The sequence below is a fragment of the Microtus ochrogaster genome, unplaced genomic scaffold, assembly GCF_000317375.1.
Source record: "Microtus ochrogaster isolate Prairie Vole_2 unplaced genomic scaffold, MicOch1.0 UNK16, whole genome shotgun sequence".
Classification (NCBI taxonomy): domain Eukaryota; kingdom Metazoa; phylum Chordata; class Mammalia; order Rodentia; family Cricetidae; genus Microtus; species Microtus ochrogaster.
Window position 1 is genome coordinate 1,786,351 of NW_004949114.1, and position 19,625 is coordinate 1,805,975.

General features: G+C 49.5%; 1 protein-coding gene across 1 annotated transcript; it reads right to left on the reverse strand.

Moving 5' to 3' along the window:
• Positions 1-6,320: 6,320 nt before the first annotated feature.
• On the reverse strand, positions 6,321-18,919 carry Zfand2a (zinc finger AN1-type containing 2A). The gene is made up of 7 exons (XM_005367108.3): positions 18,701-18,919; positions 16,115-16,221; positions 15,234-15,328; positions 12,339-12,470; positions 10,010-10,161; positions 8,664-8,729; positions 6,321-8,490 (listed from the first exon to the last, which is right to left on the reverse strand). Exons 2-7 carry the CDS (start codon positions 16,167-16,169, stop codon positions 8,475-8,477), a joined length of 516 nt encoding a protein of 171 aa, XP_005367165.1. The 5' UTR covers positions 16,170-16,221; positions 18,701-18,919; the 3' UTR covers positions 6,321-8,474.
• Between the last annotated feature and the right edge of the window lie 706 nt (positions 18,920-19,625).

Below are 19,625 nucleotides of genomic sequence, written 5' to 3' on the forward strand. Positions count from 1 at the left end.
ACCTTGTTTGCCCTGGTGGAGTAGGGATAGGCTTCCACGGAATGAGAGTCAAAGGCTGTTAGGCATGCTGGTTAGTGACCTGCAAAGCAAAGGCACCTGAGAACCTGGAAGGAAGGAAGAACTCAGCTGACAGCAAGCCAACAGCCATAGAATCAGTGACTCTGGAACTCAGCACGGTGGACACATCAACACCGGGCAGTGTGTGGAATAGCCTACTGTCCCAAAATCTCACAAGCTTTCCATCTGAAAGCCATAGAAATGGTGGCCCTGGTGACTGGGCCTGTTTCCCAGGGAAGCTATTAAACAGGAAAGGGTTACACAGGTACGATTAGTACCTTATACTCGCTTGTTTCTTGTTTGTTTTGTCTCAGTACTGGCAGCTTTGCACATCTTAGACAGGTGCTCTACCACTGAGCCACACCCCAGCCCCTCCCTGGGGGATTCTAGACAAGTGCTCTACCACTGAGTCACACCCCCAACCCCTCACTGGGGGATTCTAGGCAGGTGCTCTACCACTGAGCCACACCCCAGCCCCTCACTGGGGGATTCTAGGCAGGTGCTCTTACTGAGCCACACCCCAACCCCTCACTGGGGGATTCTAGGCAGATGCTCTACCACTGAGCCACACCCCAGCCCCTCACTGGGGGATTCTAGGCAGGTGATCAACTGCTGATTCTAGGAAAGAGCTCTGTCATTAAGCTATACCCCAACCCTCTTTCCATCTTTTGAGGTTTTATTTTTTTGTAGTGTAGGCTGGCTTCAGACTTGTTATACAAGAAGATGGCCTTGAATTTCTTATCCTCCTGTCCTGTGACCAGTTAATAGGGTACCAGGGATGGAATTCCAGGACAACCAAGGCTACATATTGAGAGTCTCTCTCTCTCTCTCTCCTTTGAGACAGGGTTTTTCTGTCTAGCTCTGGCTGTCCTGTAACTCACTCTGTAGACCAGGTTGGGCTTGAACTCACAGAGATCTGCCTGCCTCTGCCTCCCTGAGTGCTGGGATTAAAGGTGTGTGCCACTACTACCTAACTTGAGACTCTGTCTTTAAAATAACAGAATTACCCCAACCAAACCAAACCAAAGATTTATCTTTAGTTTGAATTGTGTGCATGTGTGTGTCTGTACATGAGTGCAGTTCCCAGGCAGGCCAAAGGCGCTGGATGCCCCAGAGCTGGAGGCATAGGCAGTCATGTGCTGCCCCACCATGGGTGCTGGGAACTAACTGCAAGAGCAGCAGGAACACCTCACTGTGGAGTCATATCTCCAACCCCTTTTTACTTTTTATTTTGAGATAGAGTCTCACTAAATTTCCCTGACCAGCTTTGAATTCAACTGTAGCCCAGGTTAGCCCTGAGCTAGTCCTACCCGAGTCCTGACCCAGAGAGGGAAAAGTAGAAGGATGGAATCAACAAATGGAAGCAAACATCCGACAGCCTCTCTGAACATCTAACGGCCAAGCGCTCGTCTTCCTGGGTGATAGTGACTGCCAATTTTTTTTTAAATTTTGTTGGTTTCTCAAGACAGGTTTTCTCTGTATAGTCCTGTCTGTCCTGGAACTCGCTCTGTAGACCAGGCTGCCTGAAACTCAGAGATCTTCCTGCCTCTGCCTCCCAAGTGCTGGGATTAAAAGCGTGTGCCACTATCTCCTGGCTCTGTTTCAATTATTAATTTATTGTGTGTGTCTGCACAGACATGCATGTGCCCTGGCACCCGCAGGAAGGGCAGAGGACAATTTGCAGGAATTGTGTGATGGCTATTCTTGGTTGTCAACTTGACTACATCCGGAATCATCTTAACCCCAAAATAGGGCACACCTGTGAGGGATTTTAAATTATGAGTGTGTGTGTGTGTGGGGGGGTGTCAGTGTGTGCACAGGGGTGTAAGTGTCCACAGAGGAGCCAGAGTTCCCGGAAGCTCACTGTGAGTCACCTGATGTGTGTGCTGGGAGTCAAATTGAGAGCCTCTGGAAGAGCAGTCTGTGCTCTCAATCACCGAGCCACCCCTCCTGCCTCTGATTATGCATTCTCACACTGTTCCAGAAAAATAAAACAAGTCACTCCTTACCCAGGACAAGAGGGGAAGTCAGGCCAACTTTCCCTCCCATACCCCCCTCAAGACCCTTGAAAACATGGGCTGCGGATGGCTCAGTGGATAAAGTCCTTGCTGAACAGGTGGGACAAGAGTTCAGATCCCCAGAACCCAAATGAATAAGCTAGCAGGCCTGGCAGTAGCCTGTAATCCCGGTGCTCAGGAGGCAGAGACAGAGGAACCCAGAACAGCCTGGTTAGCCAGACTAGTTGAATCATTGAACTCTGGGATCAATTGAGAGTGTCTGTCTCAATGAATAAAGTGGAGAGTGATTGAGGCAGATGTCTGATATCAGTTTCGGTCTGCACACACATACACACACACACACACACTTCTGCATTACACATATGCGCACCACACAACACACACACATGGGGAAAAGAAGACACATTGTAAAGCAGAGAGGACATCAAAGATCCCTTTTTCAAGTTTGAACTTGGGAAAGAAAATCTAATTCACCCACATACCGACCCACTTCCCAAACTCGTTTTGGAGCTGAGGAACTGAAGAGACCCTTGTTAGTCCCCAGTAGTTACTCCAGGTGAGGGTGACTGTTCAGACCCAGGTTTCAGGGACACCACCGAGTGCCTCACAGGAAGGGCCTGCGGCACTGTCAACCTCCACTCCAAAGAAGGCCTTCTGGTGACATCTTGTGAGAAGGACAGAAACTGCAGCTCACACTCTGAAAAGCCAGCCGCTGTCCCTAGTCTCTGGTCTGAAAAACAGCCAGGCTTTGGACTCCACCCAAAGATAGACTGGATCTGACAACAGAAGACAACTCAGAAAAGGGAGGAAGCAGCCAAGACGGGGAGAACGACCCTTCCCAAAGCCAGCTCTAAGATGTCAGAGAAGTTGAAGAGGTGTCTGCCCCATAAGAGACAGGAAGGAAGCCTTTGGTTAATGTGCTGACCCTTCCAGCCTATACCAGACATAGATCCCAAGCAGCTCCACGAAATGAGGCCACAAGGCTTGAGAGGTGTGGGAGCTCTTGCCTGTAATCCCAGGACTCTAGCAGTTGGGAGGTAGAGGCAGTAGGATTTCAAGCTCATGGCTAGCCTGGGCTACATGCTGGGATTCTGTTTAAACAACATAAACCCATAAAACATCTTCCAGGGCTGGAGAAATAGCTCAGTAGTTAAGGACACTTGCTGCTCTTCCAGAGGATCTGGGTTCAGTTCTAGCACCTACATGGTGGCTCACAACCATGGCCACGTTCCAGTTCCAGGAGCTATAACACCCAGAACATCAGGCGCACACACACATATGTGTGCAGACATATGTGTGTGCAGAACACTCAGTCTCATATACACACATAATTAAGTTTAATTAAGTTAAAGGTCGATTTTACACTCTGTAGAACTGGGGATGGTTGGCAGGTGGATGGTGACATGCCTGGACAATCTAGTGACCACTGGCTTGTGCCCACTGGGGCAGCTTCTGTGCAGGCCTCTCAGCAGCAACAGGAATGGGGGCTCCATTCTGTCACCTGTAGCAGATGAACTTTAAAACTCTTTTTATTTCCTTTTATTTTAAAATAAAGATTTAAAGCTGGAGAGATGGCTCAGAGGTTAAGAGCACTGGCTGCTCTTCCAGAGATCATGAGTTCAATTCCCAGTAACTACACAGTGGCTCACAACCATCAGTAATAAGATCTGGTGTCCTCTTCTGGCATATAGGCAAACATGCAGGCAGAACACTGTATACATAATAAAAGAAATCTTTTTAAAAATAAAAAATTTGTTTTAATTTTTTGTATATGAGTGTTTTGTCTGCATGTGATCTGTGCACTGCAGTGCTTGCAGGGACCAGTAGAGGGCTTCGGATTCTCCAGAAATGGAGTTTCAGATGGTTGTGAGCTGGGTGTGTGATGGATGTGGGTGCTGGGAATCGAACTTGAATTCTCAGAAGAGCAGGAAGTGTTCAGCAAGCACCGAGTCGTCAAGTTTTCTTTAAATTTTTAAAAATCTTTTAGGGAACCTTGATTCAGGTAAAGCAGAGTCCTTGGTTTCAATGCAGAAAAGAATTTCAGGACGAGTTATCAAAGTAGCGGGATGGGCTGTAGCTCACTTGGCAGCATGTTCACCAACCATCGGTGAAGCCCTAGGTTCCATCACCAGCACCTAAGAGACTGGGAAAGTGATAAACGTCTGTGAGCCTAGTTCCTGGAAAGTGGAGGCAGGAGGATCAGGGGCTCAAGACCTCCCTTGAGGTGAGCCGTGGATACTTGTTTCAAAGAAACGCTCTGGGTGTGGTGACTCACACCTTTAGTCTCAGCCTTTGGGAGGAAGAGGCAGGTGGATCTCTGTGAGTTCAGAGGTCACACGTCTATCAGGCTAGATAATGAGACACTCTCAAAACAACAAAGAGGAAAAAAGAAGTCACCAAAGTAAATAATAAACCACACATCAGAGTATAGGTGTGGGCTCCTTAATTTTGTTTTTGTTTTGTTTTGTTTTTGTTTTTTTTTGACAGGCCTTCTCTATGTAACAGCCCTTGCTGTCCTGGAACTTGCTTTGTAGACCAAACTGGTCTCGAACTCAGAGATCTGCTTGCCTCTGGGTCCCAAATGCTGGGATTAAAGGTGTGTGTCACCATGGCTGGCTGGCCTAATTTTTTAAGTTTTATATTTATTTTTATGTGTATACTTGGCTTGCATTCATATATGCTCACCATGTATGTACCTGGTGCCTACAGGGGTCAGAAGAGGGTATTGGATCCTCTGGGACTGGAGTTACAAGACAGTTATGAGCCACCATGTGGGTGCTGAGAATGGAACCTGGGTTCTCTTAAACTCTCTCCAGCCAGCTCAACTCTCTAGCCCATGAGTGTGAGCGTTTTAAAGATCAGTGGTTAAGTGTCTTCAATGGTGACTGCATGTAGGATTTTGGTAGCTTTTGGAATTTTGTTACCCAACGGATTGTTAGGAGACACCCTTTCCTCTAACTCTGCTCCCTTTTCTATAACTGAAATCATAGGGTGCTTGTAGGAGTGTCTTGGATGGGGATATAATCTTTTAAAAGGGATTTTTAAAAAATTTATGTGTTTCAGTGTGGACATGTGGTGCAGGTACTGATGGAGACCAGAAGAGGGCATCAGAATCCCCCCTCCCTCCCAGGTAGAGTACCAGTCTGTTAGCTGCCATACATGGGTGCTGGGAACTGAATTCTGGTCCTCTTTGGGAGCAGCGAGCTGAGAAAAGCAAGGCCTTAAGCAGTTATTAATTACATCAGAATTCTTGTTTCTCAGCTGGTTAAGTTTTTCAGACTCTTGTGTTTGCAGGTTCTTTACATTTTCTTGTCAATTTTCTCCATTTTTCAATCTGGCTTCAGTCCCACTTCCCATGCCTCTGGGAGGGTTTTGAGGATGCCCAAGGCCATGCTGGTGCTCACTGAATGACACATAGGGGTGCCAATGCACCTGTTCATCCCAGCATTGTCCATACACCATGATGCTAACTACCTGGGGCAGGTATGAAAACAGACCCTTACTACCTACTCAAGGTGACTGGGCAGGGACCAGGACACCAACACATGGCTTAACAGCAAGTCTTACGGATACAAAGTTCCTCCCTCCACCTAGTGTTCCCCAAAAGCCTCTGCCCATAGCACCCCAGCAGCTGAGGACAGAGAATGCTAATCTGTACTAGAGTAGAGGGACAAGCTGCTAAGTCTCTGCTTAAAAAGAGCACACAGGGCCGGGAAGATGTTCAGAGGGCAAAGTGATTGCCACACAAGTGTGAGGACCAGCGTTCAAGTCCCCAGATCTTAAGAAAGAAGGGTCAGGTGGGCATGGCAGCTTTCCAGTAGTCCTAGCATGCAAGAGGCAAAGACAGGGATTCCTGGAGCTGGCTGGCAGCTAGACCAGATGAACCGCAACCAAGGAAGACGGCCTCCACATTTGTGCATGCTTGTGCTCTGACATGTGCAAACACACCTGAACTCCATGTATGCACGCGCATGCGCGCGCGCACACACACACACACACACACACACAATGCAGACTTTGAAAATAAGTATCCACACTTCCTAAGAAAACACATTCTGGCCTCTGCAAGCACCAGGCACATACGCGGTACACATACAGACAGAACACACACATAGAAAAGTAAACAAGCTGGGGGTGATGGCGCCTGTTAATTCCAGGTGGAGGCAGGAGCTCTGTGAGTTCAAGATCAGACTGGTCTAGAGATCACTATTTAGCGAGACTGTCTAAAAATAAATAAAAAACAAACAGGTGAAATAATTTTATTTACCATTACATATAAAATACTTTAACATATAAACAATGTCTTACATTTGATATAATCCTCAAAGTCTGGTGATTTTGTTTTGCTTCCTTTGTCTCAGACACGACAGGCAGGTGCTCTACTAAAAACCATTCCCCAGACCTGAAGGGTGCTAGGCAGGTGCTCTCCTATAGAATCATGGCCTCAGCTCCTCACTGCTGGACCCTAGGCAAGTGTTCACCCACAAAGCTAGGCCCTAACCTTTCCCAACATACTTCTGATTTTCCTTTATGTGTTTAAGGGTGTATGCCTTTGAGTACAAGTGCCCAGAGGCCAGAGGCGTTGAATGCCAGGAGCTGAAGTTTACGTGTAGTTGTGAGAGACGCTTGGAACTAAACTCCTGTCCTCTGCAAGAGCAGGACAACTCTTAAATCACTGGAGCAATGACTTTCAATCCCCAATTTGGAGTTATTTCAGCTGAGGCATTTTTATTTCATAAATGGTTAGGAGGTAGGTTCACACACCCAAGTCCCTAACGTACTTAAACAGTGCTGAATTATAAACCCAGATATTTCAAATCTGAAGCAGAATTAAAAGCTCCAGTATGCTGGCTACATCTCAAGTGCCCATCACCATGAAGGCTAGGGGCTACCACCCTGGGAAGTGGAGGCAAAGAAATGATTTGTCTCAATGTCTCCACAAAGCACCACAGCCTAGACCTTGTTCTAAGGGCAAACCCCGAGTCTCCTCAGAACTAGTCAGAGACTGGGAGTAGGAAGCAATGCAATACGAGTCGGGAGCTGTACTGACGTGGACCCTGGAGAGGCACTGGCTTAGGACACTCACAGTCAAGTCTTCGGGGAACAGACTGAGCCCCAGTCCTGCCTCCCCATCACAGCCAGAGGCCACAAAACCCTGCAGAATGCTGCTAGGTATGTCATTCAGGGAGTTCAACTGCCCCAAAGGTGTCAGAAATCAGGGTTAAGGGCAAATCCGGCTTGGGGGGGGAGGGATGGTCCCATGACATCCCTGACACCCAGTGGTCATCAGGATCAACCTAATGCTGGTATCTGTCACGGGGCACTCCAGACGTGCTCTCCCCCACATGGGAATGGGCAGCTGGTGGCAGACCCTCTCCACTGCTCTTCCTGTCTGGCTTTCTGCTCCTCAAAGAAGAGCCCAAGAAGAAGGCCCCTGCCTGCTGCCACCAGAAAGTCCAGAGAAGGCTTCCCTTTCATGATGCTCTTCTTGGGAGTTAAAACTGGACCCACACTTGGGAGGCAGAGGCAGGTGGATCTCTGTGAGTTAAAGGCCAGCCTGGTCTACAGAGTGAGTTCCAGGACAGATGGAGCTTCATGGTGAGACTCTATCTAGAAGTGAAAACTGAAGCCGGGCATGAGGAGTCACGGCACGGCTAAGCTGGTTTCTTAAGTCCACTGTACGCCAAGTACACAGCCTCCCTCCACAGCAGCCCCAGCCTGGGTCAGGAAAGGGCACCACACTGACTTGAGTTCTTGGGAACCGTGGGTGGACTGTGCCCCACAGACACCTCATTACAAAAGCCATGTAGGGAAGAATTCAGAGACATCAGCAGCTCTTTTCTGTTATAGGACAGAATTTTTCAGAAATGGTATACCACAGGCCAAAGCCACCACTAATAATGTTTACACAGGTCCTCAGCTCCTGAACTCAGCAGCTTGCTACAGGAACGTAACATACCTCAAAGTTGCTGAACAGCCTCATTTCTTTTGTTAAATAATTTATGCACTGTGTGTGTGAAGTCCAATGAATCTCCAATGTCCCTCCTCAGGAAATGTCCACCCTGTTTTTTGAGGTGATGTCACTCTGGCCTGGAACTCCCCAATTAGGCCAGGCTGCTGGTCAGAGAGCCCCAGGGATTGGCTTGCCTCCACTCTACATTGGTAAGATTATAAGTGTGCACCAACCATATCTGGCTTTTTTAAAACATGAATTCTGGGGATAAACTAGTCCTCAGGCTTGTGAGGCAAGCGCTTTACCCATTGGGCCATCTCTCTGCCCTAACTTGAACAGTCAATGGAGACTTTTCCATAAAGACTCAGTCTACCAGGAGAATCAGGCAGGTGCTGGAGGCCAGGGTTAAAACCCAACAGAAAGGAGCTGCTGTGTGGCCCACGCTGTCACTTCACCGTCCGCCTGGAAAAGGAGAGAAAGAAGCGATGGGTCACCACACATCGGAACTGCCTAGAAGGAATCTGTCATGAAAAAGGGCCTTGGGAGTCACTTGAGACACTCTAGACACAGCTACTGTAGCCTTTCTTATGGAAGCATGCTGTGTCCCATGTTTGAGAGACAATTTAGGCCAGTACCTGAGTTGCTGGGCCAGCCAACTGATTCCCGATGGCTTCTGCTCAGGAGCACTGGATGCTGAAGGCCTACAGAGAAAGTCAGACGTGTTTATTCGATCCTCTGACGGCATCAAAAAGCCCACTCATGTCTATGCAGTTAGATGGTTGTGCTCCAGCCTGGATCACATACAAACAGCTTAAGAAAGTCAAGTGCAATACAAAGTAACTTAGCTGTCCTCTGAGCGCTGTAGATGCATGCTGTAGCATATATGTATCGTTACTCCCAACTAAAGATTAAAGACTAAGAGGTAACTTATGGGGCTGGCAGATGGTTCAGCGGAGAGTGCTTGCTGCACAAGCCTGAGGACCCATTTAACTCCCAGCGCCATGAACGAGCCAGATGCTAGTGTGTGTCCACAATCCCAGGGATCCTACAGGAATGTGGGGGGTGAAGGCAGCAACCTACAGGGAAACTCTCAGGCCAGTCAGCCTGGCACACGCCACAGCAAACAAGAGGCTTTGTGTCAAACAAGGTGGAACTCAAGGACTAACATCCATGCACACCTGAGTGTGTACATGGGTGGGCAGAGGCACACATAAATAAACACACACACACGTAAGTTATATTTCATTTTGTCTCAGGAGTGAGTGCAGACAGAAGTTTCTACTACTTATAAAAGTAGCAATAAGAAGATGGGTGGTGGTGGCACACACCTTTAATCCCAGCACCCGGGAGGCAGAGGCAGGCAGATCTTTGTGAGTTTGAGGCCAGCCTGGTCTACAGCACCAGTTCCAGGACAGGCTTCAAAACTACACAGAGAAACCCTGTCTTGAAAAAACAAACAAACAAACAAACAAAAAACCAAAAAAAAAATAGCAATAAAGGATGACCTGTGCTTGTGCCCCCTTGCACAAAAGAAAAAAGAAATGCCCAACCCAACCCTAGCACTCAGAAGGGACTTCATTCAGAGACAAGTCTGAGATGACCAAACAGAGTCGTCTCAGCCATCAAGACAGCAGGGCACACAACTGACTATGTCCTAATAGAGCAGGAGGCAGAATGCAGACGGGCACTCAGGCAGACAACACCCAGACAAAGGCAGAGAGGGAGCAACGTGCCTACAAAGCCAGGCTTACCAGGGAGTACTGGGCAGACCAAAAATTGGGAGAAACTGGGAGAGGTGAGGCCTCTCAGAACGAGACAAACAGCTGCCAACTCTCTGTTCTCAGCCCATGAAAGAATAAATTCCTGATGTTATGGTATCCAGCATGCGGCAGCTACAGAACTAACTTCATAGGACCCCAGCTCTGACTGAGAATCTAAGCTCCTGCGCACCAGATTGGCGGCACCAGGAGTCTGTGCTCACCTTCCTCTGCTGGCCGAGCTGCTCCCAGCTTGGCAGTTGTGGTCCAGAGGATGCCTGTGCTGAATGCAGAAGTTGCCATGGCACTGTGCACAAGCCAGCTGCAGCATCTCCTTCTTCCTGCATCCCTCTTTCGAGCATCGGTGTGTGAAAACCTGCAAGAATAAAGTCACTTCTGTGAGCAGCTGTCGCCAGCCCAGCCCAAATAGGCCCTGTCAGTCGGGCCCAGTGGCACAGGCCTGTGACTCTGTAAGCACTCAAAGAGACTGAGTTAGGAGAGAACTGACTCCACCTGTGTCCCAAGTCCCAGACACTCCCGCCTGACAATACATACGCATACAAAGAAGCTTATGGTTGTGGCTTAGCAGCAGATTCATTCTCCAACGCTGCCCAATAAAAACAAAAGCAACAACAACAACAACAAAAAACCCTAAAGCTGGGGAGACGGCTCAGTGGGAAAGAGCACTCGTCAAGGCATAGAGATCAAAGGTCAGATCTCCAGCACCCATGTAAAAGTTGGGTATGGCTACATGTATATGCCTGCAACCCGGTCCTGTGAGGGACAGGAGGGAGGGAGGGAGGGAGGGAGGGAGGGAGGGAGGGTGTGAGTGTGTGTGTGTGTGACTGAAGCTTGCAGAAAGAAAACAGGGCAGGAAAGGAGGCAAAGCAAGAGAGTGACAGCAGTTCCATGGGGGCCACTGGCTCAGGAGTTCTGAGGACAGTGGCTTATTTGGCTTTAACTCAGGTTTTCAGGCCTGTATGACCAAGTGGAAAGCTTTATCCACTGAGCTGCTCCCTGGCCTGTGCGTGCATGTATATGTATGTATACGTGTATGTATGTATGCACATGTGTGTAAAAAACTCTTCTAGAAGCTGTACAGCCTAAGTGTGTGTGTGTTTACTCTGGAAAACGGTGGGGCAGGCTGAGGCTGAACGTCAGAGAAAACAATAAGCAGGAGAAAAACACATGAGGAACTCCCAGGGGAGGAGCAGCCGCGATGGGAGGGCTCCTAAGCCCAGAGCTCAGGCCCTGGGAAAGTGTGGCCTGCAGAAGGCTGCTAAGGAAGGGCTCTGCAAGTGGTAAGGTTTTTCCCCTCGTGAAGTTATCAACAAAACAGCACCCAAGAGGTTTCTCCAAAAGGAATAAGTCTAGAAAAGCAAACAACAAAAAGAGCTAGGCTGGATGGAGGAGGCCTGTAATCCCAGCATTCAGACAGGTGAGGCAGAGGCTTGATGGAGGAGGCCTGTAATCCCAGCATTCAGACAGCTGAGGCAGAGGATCAAGAGTGAGCTTGACTAAGTCCCAAAAACAAGAAGAAAGGGAGGGAGGGAAGGAAAGCGGGAGTGTAGGAGGAGGAAGAAAGGGAGAGGGAAAGAAAGGATGCAGCCAGACTTCGGAAGCTAAAGGCACGTGACCTGGAGCTGGCAGGTGAGACAAGACCCAGCTGTTAGCTGGAGAAAGCCTCAGAGCAAGCCTTCTGAGGAAACACAGCACAGGGCAGAAATAGCCGCTGGAGGCGGGGCTCAGCAGGCCCACCTTTAATACAGAGGCACAGCTGAAGACCTGGTCGGATGGAGGCTGTGAGTCCCAATGGTGGGGCAGGATGGAGGCAGCTATGCCTGGCTCAAGGGCCACACAGTCCTCGCTTGTGCTGCCCTCTGGGTGGCAGGGGACAAACCTTCTCTGAGAAGTCCCATTATTCTCCAAGAAAGACCCAAGACAGGTACACCCCCACCCCCAGGAGAGGACAGGTGACCCCTTCTTCTGACTGCAGGGGAGTGCAGAAAAGGAGAGAGTCAACAGAATGTTCTAGAAAGCCTTGCCCTCTTTCATCTCAGAAGAGACGCTTGGGGACTCCTGAAGATAAGGACCTAAACGGGGACCCTTGTGAGACTTGGGAACTGTTCCCATGCAGCAAACTCCCCACTCACCACGCAGGAAGACCTCAGCTTCCCACTGCCTGGCGGCACTCCACACTTAGAAAAGACACCTTAGGGCTGAAGGTGTGGCTCAGTCTGAAGAGTGTTTGCCTAACAAGCACCATGTCCGGGGTTCAATCCCCAACACCACATAAAGCAGGCATGGGAGAGCATGATGTAATTCTAGTACTCAGGAGGAGCCAGCCGGATCAGGGGCTCAAGGTCATACTTGACTGCACAGCAATAGGAGACCAGCCTGGGCTATGTGAGATGCTGGCCCCCAAAGTAGCAGCAGCAGCAGCAGCAGCAGCAGCAGCAGCAGCAGCAGCAGCAGCAGCAGCAGCAGCAGCAGCACTATGTTGTGTGTTAGCATGTGTGACAGCGTGTGTGCCAGCCCTAACCCAGCTCTCACCTTCTTTTGGTTTCTCCCAGGGTGAAAGGCGCAGTCTCTGTCCATGTGCTCTCCAACCACCACGTCTGGGATCTCACCTCTTTTCACAGGGATAGGGACATTACAGAGGGGACACACGGGCACCTGCACATCCTGAAATAATGAACACACAATGACACCAAGACTCCCACTCAAATGTCACACACACTCACACACAGAGGGTAAAAATGTGTTTACCAGGGGAGCACACTGGTGAGAACAAGAAACTGCGGTGACAGGATGTCACCTACAGCATAAGGAAGGCCACCACCAGCTTTGAAGGGATCGGGGAGGTGCATGGCTGTGAGGGGGACCCACCTGACCCCTCAGAGCCACTGGCAGGAAGGATCTCGGCAGCCGCTCTATGCAGCTGCCTCTCTGACCCTCAGTGGCTTTACAAGCAGGAAGAACGGCCTCGGCAGTGGACAGGCTACACCACACCGCTGTCTGTCGGTCACTGAGGGGGCTCTGGAGCGAGTGAAGGCAAAACTCTGAGCCAGGACCACTGACAGAGCGGTCCATGCCAGGGGGGATGGGACAGCTGACACCAGACGGAAACAGGGATCACAGGCGTGTGTGGCCTGCTGTCTGCAGGAGGGCTGCCTCAGTTGGCTGAGATGCCCAAGAAACAAAGCATTATTGTGTGATCTCTGGATAGACACCATGGGCACAAGGAAAGGTCCAGATGACACACAAACAGGTGGTCACCTAGTCATCAGAACCTGGTAAGCAGGAATGTGAGTCACCTACCCCACCCACCCCAGTGACTTGGCTAAACTGTGCCCAGCACTGTTTCAGGCATGTGACAAAGTCACCCCCTGTCCATATGCCACCAGAGGAAGTGGCAGGGATCACTCACATAACCTGTGAGTCACCTCTGGGACAGAGTGAACCCATGGACTTGAGGGACCCAGGGTTCTAATAGGCACCTCCCAGTGTCTGCTGGACAGTGTGGAATCTCCTAGAAACTCCTGCTACAAAGACCCAAGGAACAAGAAACTTTTGACACCTGCTGTTCACTGGTGCAGGGGAATCCACAAGCCAAGTGTGTGAAGGTGAAGGGCCAACTGTGAAGCACTGAGGGTGCAATCTGAGGGCTGGGAGACAGCCCAGGTGGTAGAGATACCCATGCAAGCACCGGGACCCGAGTTCTCCTCCCAGCACGCACCTGAAAGCCAGGTTTGGTGAAATGTGCTGGCAATCCCAACACCACGGAGTGGAGACACGAGGATCTCCGGGGCTTGCTAAACAGCCAGCTAACCTACTTGGTGAATTCCAGGCAGTGAGTGACTATCTCAGAAAACTGGGTGGATGGCACCTGAGGCTGTCCTCTCCTTGCCCTCAGACACAGCACAGTTTGGCTAGGAGGGTGTAGGCTTCCCCCATGGGCCTCAGGGGTCATGGCCTACAGCCACAGTCCCTCCACTGAACTAGCTCAGTCCTGACTCACACATACTCACACTATCTGGAGTCAGCACACCTGCACGCACAGGCTGCACAGGCAACAAGGGCTCTCCTGACTTCCTGACTGTCCCAGAAGACTGTCACTGCTGACCCTCTGCACCCGCCAGGGACAGACAGCTCAGAGCACAAATCACCAGTATCTATGTGAGTCCTTCCATACAGTCTTGTAGCAAGCAGAGACACTAAAAATTGGCCATCTCCCTCCACGGGTGTTCATTCCCTTACAAGCAGAGTCTAAAGGGGCTGGGGAGATGGCTCAGAGACCCAAGTTCAGACTCTGGCATCCATGAAAGAGTTATGTGCTTGCATTTAATTTTGTTGTTTTTATTTGTTTTGAGACAGGGTTTCTCTGTGTAGCCCTGACTATCCTGGAATTCACTCTGTAGACCAGGCTGCCTCGAACTCACAGAGATCCACCTGCCTCTGCCTCCTAAGTACTAGGATTAAAGGCATGTGCTACCACTGTGCCTGGCAGGCAGTATGTACTTGTAATTCCAATGCCAGGAAGGCAGAGATGTGGAGATCTTCAGGTTTGCTGGCCAGCCAATCAGGCCACTTGGTAAGCTCCAAATTCAATAACAGATCTTGTTTCAAAAAATGTGGACAGCAGCTGGGAGTAGTGGAGAGCACCTTTAATCCCAGCACTTAGGAGGCAGACAGATGGATCTCTTATGAATTCAGGGTCAGCCTGACTGACAGAAAATTCTAAGCCATCAGAGCTACGAAGTGAGACCCTATTTCAAAAAACGGAACTAAACAAGTAAATAATAGAAAAAACCCAATTAATGTAAGCACCTGCTGTGGCTGGTATCCACTGTATAGATGTGAGGTATATTGCTATATTGCTAACCTGACCCCTGTGTTCACTGAGAAGCTGGCTCTGGAAGCCATGATGCAACCCATCCCCACTCCATTTCAAGCTCAATCGTGTTTGTCTCAACACGTCCTCTAAGCCTTCTTGACTGGGGATGAGTCCGTCCCCTAACTGTGACAGGGAGAAGAGAACGGCAGTGCAGCCCAAGAGTAAAGCACCATGTCATGGAGAACAGCTAGAGGGGAAACGACTTCCAATATAGGGCCCGCTGCTTACCCCGTGACAGGAAGCGCCTGCAGTGGGAACAGGAAGCCAGAAGAACACAGCAACTGGGAGCTCCGGCTGCCTCCCTCAGCCTCCCCAGTCTGTTTCTGCTGGATGTCCTAAGTGCCCAACTGGATGATGCTTTACTATTCACCTACCCATCCACCATCTCCCCTTCTTCAGCTCTCTCTCGCTACTGACTCTTTTACCTCGGCTTGCTACACACTTAATAAACCCGCTCATTCGGAACTCAAAGCATGGCTATCCCAGACTGTTTTCTGGCCTGCACAGAACAGGTGTGGTGCGTGCAGTCTAGACCCCAGAGGATGAGTTACCTTCTTGAATGCAAGGGGACACTTATGACCCGCGTAGGAAAAATGGTCTTTACAGAAATCTTGTTTACACGCGTCACATGTTATTGGCAGAAAATCTAGAAAACAAAAATCAAGACGAAACAGTAAGTTTCTGAAAGATTGGAACCAAAGAATTACAGACCAGTCAAAGCAGGAACTATCTACACTGGGATCCTCATTCCTTTCAGAGACATATACACCCTGAAGTGTCATGTGAGAGAAAACAACTTTGGGGAGAGGAAATTAAAAGAAAGAAAGAAAGAAAGAAAGAAAGAAAGAAAGAAAGAAAGAAAGAAAGGAAGGAAGAAAGAAAGAGAAAAAAAATGAGACAGTGGTGTTATTTAGCCCAGGCTGGCCCCAGAACTTACTGTGTAGCCTAGGAGGACCTTGAATGTGTGTTCCTCCTGCCTGTACCTTTCTCTCCAGTGCTGGGATTACAGACATGAGTCACCACACTGGTTTTACATGTGCTGGGATAGAATCCAGAGCTTCGTACATGCTGGGCAAAGAGTTCTATCAACTCAGCCACAACCCCAGTGCCAAGGCTAGAAATGTAATAAGGCCAAGAGACACCAAAGGACCCACAAAGCTATACTCTCAACACGGATTCCATCTCTGTGGTATCGCAACCACCTAAGCTGTATACTTTATCTGCATAGCCCTGGCAGCCATTGCCAGGTCTTAGGTGGATGCTGAACTACAATGAGGAAGAGACCCTGTGTCCTGCACCGGAGTCCTTATACTGAGAAGCCAAAGGCCAGGGCAGAGGCCAACTACTTAGTTAATAGTGTAATAGCCAGATGTCCCTCACAAAACAGCCAATGAAATATTGTTTCCTAGAAGGAACCCTCGAAAGTTCTTACCTAATTGCTTGCAAGTTGGTTCTGAGCAGTGCTTCCCCAAGTCAGGAAACTCCATTATGAACACGGTGTCCAAAACACAGGTAGGTATTTAAGTATCCCTGTGGGAACTAGAATGAAGAGAATGAGGCCCGAAGTTAATCACCAGGACCTGTAACCTGCGGCCAATGAGCACTAAGAGACTCCCTCTATGGGGGAGCATGGGTTATCCGAATCATCCTGGGGCCCTGGGAAAGACTGAAGTCTCACAAGCGCTCAAGACTTCAGCAGAGAGGCAAGCGGGAGTCTCTCCATAAACACCAAGTCTCTGTCGGAGACCCACACCCACGGCGGGAGGCGGCTTGCTGTCTAGACCTTTTAGATCCTAGTTTACAAAGCATGTCCTAGTCATGGGATTTCCAGGAAAGTCACATTTCATCCTGAGACTCCCAAGCCATGGTAGGAGGTGCAGGCCTGTCATCCCAACCACTCTAAAGGCTGGGGCTAGAGAATCACACGAACTCTAGGCCAGCCTGGACAGCTTTGGGAGACCAGGTGTATCAGTTCCTCCCTTGTGCTGTGATAAAAAGAACCTTCAGGGAGAAAGGGCTTATTTTCGCTCAATTCCAGGTAATAGTCCCATCACTGTAAGGAAGTCAAGGTGGCAGGGACCTGAAACAGTCACGTCACATCCACAGTCAAGACCAGAGAGAAATGAATAAATGCTTGCTCACTTGTTTGAGCACAACTCCATTTCTCCACTCTTATATAGTTCAGGCCCCCCTGCCTAGGGAATGATGCCACCCATAGTTTACTGGGTCTTCCCTAATCAATGAACTTGAAAACTCCCCACCCCAGCCCGAGACATGCCCACCGACCAGCCCAATATAGACAGACAATCCTTCATTGAGACTTTCTTCCAGGTGCTTCTAAGTTGTGCCAGGTGGATAGTTAAAGCTAACAATCACACTCTGCTTAAAACACAAAAAAACAAAACAGTAGAAAGAGGGCCAGGGAGATAGTTCAACTGATAAACTGTTTCCCTTGTGAGCCTGGACATTGAATTTCTAACTCTAGAGTTCCCATAAAAAGTCAGGTACAGCTGGGCATGGTGGGCGCACGCCTTTAATATCAATTACTTGGGAGGCAGAGGCGGGAGGATCTCTGCGAGTTCAAGGCCAGTCTGATTTATATAGCAGGTTCCAGGACAGTCACAGAGATATAGCGAGACCCAGTCTCAAAACAAAAGGAAAAAGAAAAAAGTCAGGGGTAATGGTTAGTGGTTGGAATCCTAGTGCTGTGGAGTCGGAGTCAGGATTCACTGACGGATCATCCTACTTCAAAGAAAAAGGCGGATGACGTTTGAGGAGAGACACTGAGGTGCTTAGCTTAGTAACAGAATGTCTGCCTAGCATGTAGGAAGGTGGTGTTCCAGGCTCAATCCCCAGCCCTGGCAAAACCAAAACAAAGGTGGTGAGAAGGAGAAGGGCTTTCCAGATTCAGCTCAGAGCTGCCACGGAAAAGTTCAGGTTGCAATTTCATCTCCCCAGGACACTTGTTGACATCAACAAGATTCTATTCCCAGGTGCTAAATGACATTAGTTGACTACACTCCCCAGAGCGGTGTGTCCCTTGCCTCTTACTCCCTTATGCACTGAGTTTTACTTTATGCTTGCTATTTAATGATTTAAGGCCAGAGCTGATCAGGGAAGGAGGCACAAGGCATTAATTACCCACAAGAAACAGACAACTAAGAGACTGGCATCCTCGAGGCCAGGCTAAGTCTCTTCTATGTTCTGTCACTCATCAAATGGCTCAAAACTCTTGCATTCTCCAGAGTACAAGTCCCCCAAACACCTTTTTACATCTTCTGACCATTTCCCCTCTCTAACCTCTTTCTTGCCTAGAACTCTCAGGCTTCAGTAAACATTTATTTGCCTTACAAGAACCAATCTACAGTGCCGCCTTCTCGAACACCATCCGTTCCACCTGCCAGCCCCCATTCACTACCTGCCCTCGTTCCTAGTGTGTTTAACTGATCACTGTCGATTCTCATTCCTGTCGGCTAGAAAAACCTTTTGGCACTGTGCACAACAGAATCCACATTATGAAAGTTTTTTTATTCAAAGCTACCATCACTTGATGCTATTACCAAATGACCATCGATTGCTTCTTTCTTTTTTTTTTTTCTTTTTTTTCCCCTAGGGATAGGGTAGTCTTTATTATGTAGTCCTGGCTGTCCTGTAACTCACTTTGTAGCCCACGCTGACCACCAGTTCAGAAATCCGCCTGTTTGTCTCTGGGAGCACTAGAATTAAAGGTGCAACCCGCCTCGTCCGGTACTGTTTTTTTTTTGACAAAGGATCTTCATTGTTTAGTTCAAATTAGCCTGGAACTTGAGATCGAATGGCTCAACCTCCCCAGTGATGAGACTACAGGCCTGCATTACCACGCCTGGCTCACGGACACTGGCTCAGGACAGTTGACCTGGGGATGTAATATGTCACCGCGCTGAGACACCAGCCCCTGGTTCATTAGTCCTGTGACCCCCACTTCCTCAGCAGCACCTGTGACCCCGGTTCAGGGCGATCCACAACGACACACTGGTACCTGGCTCTCGTGCGTAGCCGGGGTCCGGCGGCGGAGACAGACAAGCGGTGTCCTTCTTCGTGGTCAGCCCGGCGACACCGCAGTAGGAACTGCGGCTCCAATCCCCGCGTGCCACCCGCCTTCTCGCAAGGCCGGAAAGCGTAGCATTGCACCTGTCGCAGCCCGGGCCATTTATTCTCAGCCAACATTTACAGAGTCACTCATCCTGGGCGTTCCCGACGCTCTCCGATGACGCCATACTAATGCCAACCAATCCCGTAACCCCTAGGCTAGGCTCGCGGGCGCGATCCAAACGTCACCGAAGCCCAGCCAGTCTCTTCCCGCCGTGACGGCCCCAAGGGCCGCGCGCCGTGATGTCGTCACTCGTCGTGCGACCAATCTGACCTTTCCTCGTCTCGGCCCCACCTTGTCCTCCGCCTCTTTTCTGGAACGGTCGCGCATCATCTCTGGCCTGGGCTGAGTCATGGTGAGACAGCTCTGGGCTAGGTAGCAGGCCTGTACCAGGAAGCCCGAGACAGGACTGGGCCGCGGGCGAGATTCTTGTGGCCCGGCAGTCCCTGTAGCCGTCCTGAGGTTCTGAGCTGCAGTATGCTCAGACTTGGTGGCCCGTCTGTGAAGCTGTAGGGATCCCAGGGACTGGGGGAGACAGACACCTGTGCCAGTCCTTGGAAGTGAGATCCGCTCTAGAGATGGGTTACAAGATGGTACCCAAGATGCCTGTGTCTTAGCAGGGTGGTTGGAACACCTTCACCCTATGCATGTGATTTAGGCAAGGTGTTGAAGTGGTGGTGATCCAAGCCCTTGATGCCAAAGGCCTATGAGTTGGGCTAACAGACCCAGAATACTACATCTCTGTCTTGGTTATTTTTGTTTATTTGTTTGTTTATTTTTGTCAACTTGACATAAGGTAGTTATGTGAGAAGAA